Below are 6,860 nucleotides of genomic sequence, written 5' to 3'. Positions count from 1 at the left end.
AGTAGGAGACCGCATCCTCCTTTTTTCTGTAGAATTTTTATCACTGGTAATTCGCCCATTAAATCACTTTCAATGATCATCTCAGGGTCCTTCGTGCGCAAAGAGACCAAAACCAAAGCTCCGGTCTTGTCCCCATAGGCTATGTTTAGCCTCGTGGACTTTAAAACTGTCTTCTTCTTCTTCATATCAAAGGATGTTCACAATACAACAAACGCATTTACTTTTATCCATCACTAAAAATATTAATCAATTTTCTTCATGTCCTAATGAATTTTTTGGAAACCCACTAACTCCTGAATGGTCATGCTTAGCTGATAAAAACCTAACACAAACTGCTCTTCCTTCAATTGATCTTAGACAATCTCAATTTCCAACAGAAATATAACATTTTTATCAAATAGAAGAACACCCAAATCAAAACCATTTTACAAGCCTAAAAATTACCTGGTTAAAAGGCCAGTTCGAAACCAAAAAGTCCCCCCCTGCAAGCATTTGATGTCTCTGGAAACAACGGGCAGAATAATATTCTCAGACACCATGGCATCACTAGTATGCTCCTGGTCTACCTCAAACCAGCAACCCACAATGTGGCATCAAATCCCCCCTCTGCAAGCATTTGATGTCTCTGGAAACGGGCAGAATAATATTCTCAGACACCATGGCATCACTAGTATGCTCCTGGTCTACCTCAAACCAGCAACCCACAATATGGCATCAAATCCCCCGCTCTGCAAGCATTTGATGTCTCTGGAAACAACGGGCAGAATAATATTCTCAGACACCATGGCATCACTAGTATGCTCCTGGTCTACCTCAAACCAGCAACCCACAATGTGGCATCAAATCCCCAACCCAGCGCCTGAAAAGAATTTAAAACCCATACCGAAAGCCATGGCAGCAGCGAACCATTACACCAGACCCTCAAAACTGTATGTGGATGTTTAGATTTTTCATCTAAGTGCCCAATTTTATCTGGGTGATAGATTATCATTAAATTTCATAGGGGTACACAAAACATTCAAATTGTGTGCTCAAATTTTCCATTTGGTTGCTCACAAACAAATATGAATTTCAAAAATACCAAAGCCCAAAGTAGAAACAAAATCCAACAAGGAACAAAAACGCTTCAAACTCTAAAGACACAAAGACCTACCTTTATCGAACACAGACCTCCATTTTATCGTCAGAGGCAACTGCTTCAGCAGCCTGCTTGTTTAGTTTATTTACAACTTGTGGGTCAGCCTTCCCTTCCTCTGCAGAGGCAACAATTTTGGTGGGTGGTGTTGTTCCTGCACCCTTCCTTCAGGGTGAGCATCCCTCCTGTTTAAACTTTTCTTAACTGTGTGGAGAGGCATGGCTGCAGCCTGCACACAGCTATTCACACAGAAAACCCTCCAAACCCTACCCAAACTTAGCACTGTTTCATGCTTTCCATGGACAAGAAGAGATTGTGATGCTCTTAGATGCATAGAGCATATTAATTCGAAAAAACCATTGACATTTTAATAAAACCATTACACCAACAAGTGACAACTAATCGACTCAGATGTTATGACTATACATTTTTTCGGGACTGTCTTTTTTTTCTTGTGCCAGATAACAATTTTGCCAGCATGAAACAATATTTCCAGCAGCTTCTGAACACCGATGCTCACAGTAAATACCTATCAGCTAAATATAAAAAATCAACATAACATAATTATTACCAACATAAGTTAAGGAAACTATTCGTTGAACACATTATAATTACTAGTTCAGATATCTTAAGTACATATCAAATTTGAGATGCCTATATAATACACAAACCTAACATTTTAAATTTAGATAGGTACCTCAAATCAAAGTTAATATCGATAGGCATTTAACAGATATCTGAGCTAGTTAATACTATTCTGTAACAGATTTCCTGTTCAATGAATTAAGTCAAGAAGTACCCAAATACTTATCTCATTTGAGATTCATTCTTTGCAATCTACAATAGTGTTCTGGAGAAATAGGATCAAAATCCACGCCCCAAAACAATCCCAAGAGCAAGACAGGCACATTACAAACAACATAACTAAACAAACACGTAAGATGAAACAAGCAAACAAAAATAGACATGCAAAATCATCCCAACATATAGCCTGTAGTATCTCAGCTTGGATGGGCACTTCAAAAGAAACAGTGTTGGCATTCATAATTTTATTAAATTGTCCTGTAAGATAATCTGATCTGTATAAAATAGAGGAAAATTACAAGTATTTGGGAGATTGTGTTCTTCAATTCAAAACTTGTAACAAAATTTAGATAACTCCTTTAAATATGGCTACAGACATTTAGAATATTCGCTGCCTCAAGAGCCTGAAACAAACCCAACAAGATATATAGAAGAATTTCAATATCAAAGTGGCTGAGCAGCAACAAATATTTCTGGCAATCCCCTCACCACTAAATCGCTAAAAAATGAGATGCCCTTATAAGAATTAACATAAAAACAATTCCCACGACAGAAATAATAGCTATTCTAAAACATCTTTTACAAGTTCTAACCGTATATACAAGTGTCAGCATGCCATGAAAATAATCATGCTAAAAGACTATAACACAAGTGAAATGGCATGTGTGACTAATATTTTATCCTGGATACAGTGAAAAGCACGAAGACATAAGAAAATGCCACCATAAAAATGGACATACAACATTTCAGTATAATTCCCGATCCCATTAACCATTTTTCTATTAAATAGTAGTACAAGTAACCACAGAAACAGGAAAAACAATTGCATTGATTCAAATATAAGATATCTTCAAAGTTCAGTACTTCAAATCATCTATCTTCTTGACTTTCTTAACGGTCAGACAACTTTAAAATTTATCTTCTTGATCCTTTGTTCACGGATGAACCACCAAATATCGCAAGTAAAAGCAGTTAAAGAAAGCCAGCAAGTGTAAGAAAATCAGACACAAACAAATATAAGTCTATAGTTGTAATCTCAAATGTATCAACTCAGAAGAGGTAACAGACCCAGATGAGATATAACATAAATGTTCTTGCATGGCATTACAGACCAGCCAACTTCTTTAAATGCACTCCCAGATATTATTTAATTTCATTTCTTTAAACTGCCACGAATTCCAGGTCGAGGCTTATTCGCATCTGGAGCACGTACCGCATGCAGATTTACAATTTTGCTTTCTTCATATGGAAGTTTAGGATGCTTTGATTCATGATGAATTGCCATCGTCTTCATATCAGGGACAGTAACTTTACAAAGAGGGCATTCATACTTGGCATGGCCACCTTTTTCACCGCCAGTACGATCCTGTAAGCCTGCCTTTCCTCCTCCTCTGCTAGTGGTTGCTGCATCAACCTTTGCTGCTATTTCTTTTGCAGTATGCTTCTTAGGCTTTGCCTTCCCCGTCATGTTGTCTACAAAAATAAAACAAATGACTCCAGTTATTTTCAGGAAACATCAAAAGTAAAACCACATCAAACATGCCATCAACAATTTACCACTAGATGTTATCTATTATTTGAAATACAATCTAACCAGATGAACAGGCGTGATGAGGTTGTCTAAAGAGGTTGCCTAGTTCAATAACAGGAAGAAGAAAAAAAGGCAAAAACCAAAAAAAATAAAAATTAATGCGTTTTGACAAATGATATTTTACATGGACAACCTAGGACTCCAAACTTAGAAACTCGGATTGGCATGCAGGGTTGCTTTACCACTGTGCTAGAGGTCCCTTGGGATTTGAGGTGGGGTTTTTTCTTTCGACACAGAAAACAAAACCCATATTCAAAATAAGATCGGCCATAAAAAAAATTCAACATGGAAAGCAATGAAAGGATTTCTAAATGATTAACGATCTCTTACTGTAAAACTGTTAAGGTCTTCAATCAAAAATTCCACATCAAAAGCAAACAAACAAATTCTGATAAATTGCATAATTACCGTTGTTTAAGACCAAAACGACAATCGATGCGAGATAATACACTCAAGCATTCCTACCTCAAAAAATCATTATCAGAAGCAGTACACACATATTGAGCTAAATAAAGTATACAACTTTCCAAAATTAATCCCTATTAAGAATATTAATAGTCCAGTAAAATTAAACTTTCTCAGGATCGCTGACTGAAAATCCCAATAACTTTTATCACCATTACTCATGATATTATCATCCATATGAACAACCGAAAAAATCGTCCAAAATCAATATAACCACACACATAATGCGCCAAAGAAGGGCGAAACTTAAAACTTCCCTGATTGATCTTAAAAGACTAGCAAAACAGTGAAATTTCTCATTATTCTTCTAATTCCAAATCCCACATCAGTATTATTACCAGTATTCACCGTCATAATATCATATCATATCTCTCTTAAAAAAAAAAAATAGCTGTCATCCGCAGCCCAAAACCAGTTATAAAGAATAATTAACCAATTACTGAAAAAAACCCTAGCGCTACTGCCAGTCTCAAATACGGGTAAACAATTATACCCTAAACTGCATTGACTAAAACCCTTTACTGTGTACCCCAGATTATCGCAAAACAGTCTCCTATTTTTCAACAAATCCGCGCATTTAAACTTACAAAATAAAATCAAATCAACTAATCCCATTAAAATTCTCACATATCCATAAAAATAGACTAAATCCTGTAAAGGATTCCAGAAAAGAGAGAAAAACAGAACCGAACACACACATTGCTCAAGCCTGTGTTTTTTTCTACCATTTTTTTAACAGAAAATTTGGGATTACCTGAAGAGAGATTGGATGCTGCTGCGTCTAATCAAAGTTGGGTATATCTCCCTCGTATCGGATGTTCAGACTCCGCTTCCCTTGGCAAAATCGTCCTTTTCTCACATAAAAACCTCATACAAACAAACCAGGGTTTCACTTATACCTAGTAGCAACCGTGGTTAAGCGTACACACTTTTCTTAGATTTATATCTCTCCTCGTCATTTATATATATTCTCCGTCCATCTTTATGTATACAAAAGTGATGTCCCAGTAATTTTTTGGCGAAAAATGTTACTGAAAATCACCGCCAATTGACACGGTGAGACAACCTAAGTGAATATTTTTTTGTGTGATGAGGATAAAGGAAACCAGGGCATGACAAAAAGATAAGGGTCTAGAGATTCCTTAGGGTTTATGTTGTGCTTTTATTATAAGCTTTTCTTATTTTTAAGGTAAATGAAGGTCCACTGTTTGGGATTCCACTAAACCTTAAGGAGTTGGCAACAAGTGAGCATTAAGTAAAGGAGAAAAAAGTGTGTGTTATAACATTTTTTTAAATGTAGTATCTAAGTGTGCTTTCTTTTTTTTCTTTATTTTTAATTTCATTTTTTTTATGGAAGTTTAGATCTGTGAGCACGGTAGTCTAGTGAGGACATGAAGCTCACAAGCACACTGGTCCAACGAGGGCCTTCATAAGACTGAGGGGTATCCATTTCACCAAAGTCGCCCAAGGCACGATCGCTGCCTCATCCCTTATGATGTTGGAGCCTTTGCACTCAATAAGACTTGATCCTGGTGGGCTCATTTGGAGCCATTGGACTTCACCAACAGGCCAAGGGTCCATTGACTTTCTCTTTTATTTGGATTTCAATATCATATTTGAAGCTCCTATGGTAATTTGTCATGCATTTATTTAATATGTATGAATAAGTTGTAATTTTGTAAATTTTATATTGGTAAAAATCGTAATACAAGGGTGACTTGTAAGATATTAGATGATATTAAAATTTCGTTAATCTGAATAAAAACTTAGAGGATGAGATTTATCAGTCTTGTTCCTATTAACAAATGCTTAAGATTCTAGTGTATGAAAAATATTACTAAAATAACTAGTCCATACATGTCAATTTTCATATAAATCGAGAATATGTCATTAGGGTTCAAATTTGAATATAACATTGTACATAACATGTGCTTGTGCTAAATGGGTTCCCTTGCCTTCTCATCAAGGTCATCTTGCAATTATACATCACACAAGTTAAATTCCACAAAGATTAGGAATCTTCTTTTTTTAATTGTTGATAAGTATTTGTAATGGATAGAAATGAGGATCCACTAGTTTAGCTATGTAAACAAGGAATTAACCCACTTTCAAACAACATTAACATTAAAGGAGAATGGAATCAATGGATTCAACCCCAATTCTATAATGAAGGGTTGCATGTAGATTGGATTCCGTTCTCCTTGATAAAGTTGAAAATGAGCTATGAAAATGATGTAAATTGAATGCAAGATCTAGGGCTAAAGATATGAAATTGACAATAATTAGCATGCTTGGGCGCCCTTGCCCATGACGTCGGATGTAGACAAAAATATGTTTTCAAGATCAGGATGTTGTTTTGAGTGTTTCCCTGAAGTTTCATTGGAAAAGTGTCGAACAATGGTGCTTGGGCAACCTTGTCCTTACTTTTTTGCCTTTGTAAAAGTTGGTTCTATGCGTCTTTGTCTACTCTTCCTAAATCTATATTTGTTGTCTCTTGAATTTTTCACTAGCACATACAAAGGAGGAAAATGGTATTGTTCGATAGGAGTTTTGTCTAGGTCAAACCTCAAGTTGGAATTAACCCTATAATTGAATTGAAATTGAAATGGGAAGCTCTAAAGTAAAATGTTGAATATTGTACCTCATATTTGTTGTAATTGGTGATGGTTGATGATGCAATGCTCTTTGAATGTGATCACAAGTGTTGATGCAATAACATAACATGACAAGACATAAACAAATCAATCATAAAAATATGCTTACATGAAGATTGTTGCAACTTACTGCTCCATAATGCTTAGATCTAAAGAATGCTTGAAGGATATAATATGATATGACATGAATGGGAAATTAGTAGATATTGGA

At 35.7% G+C, this 6,860-nt stretch overlaps 1 protein-coding gene across 1 annotated transcript; it reads right to left on the bottom strand.

Annotated features, from left to right (window-relative positions):
- Window positions 1-2,746: 2,746 nt before the first annotated feature.
- LOC131055447 (protein METHYLENE BLUE SENSITIVITY 1) lies at window positions 2,747-5,058 on the bottom strand. The gene is made up of 2 exons (XM_057989935.2): window positions 4,750-5,058; window positions 2,747-3,412 (listed from the first exon to the last, which is right to left on the bottom strand). The coding sequence occupies exon 2, from the start codon at window positions 3,405-3,407 to the stop codon at window positions 3,093-3,095; it is 315 nt and encodes a 104-aa protein (XP_057845918.1). The 5' UTR covers window positions 3,408-3,412; window positions 4,750-5,058; the 3' UTR covers window positions 2,747-3,092.
- Window positions 5,059-6,860: the final 1,802 nt, after the last annotated feature.

Source organism: Cryptomeria japonica, chromosome 2 (genome assembly GCF_030272615.1).
Source record: "Cryptomeria japonica chromosome 2, Sugi_1.0, whole genome shotgun sequence".
Lineage (NCBI taxonomy): Eukaryota > Viridiplantae > Streptophyta > Pinopsida > Cupressales > Cupressaceae > Cryptomeria > Cryptomeria japonica.
Note: the sequence above shows the minus strand (reverse complement) of the source record. Positions and strands in the feature narration are given on the sequence as shown.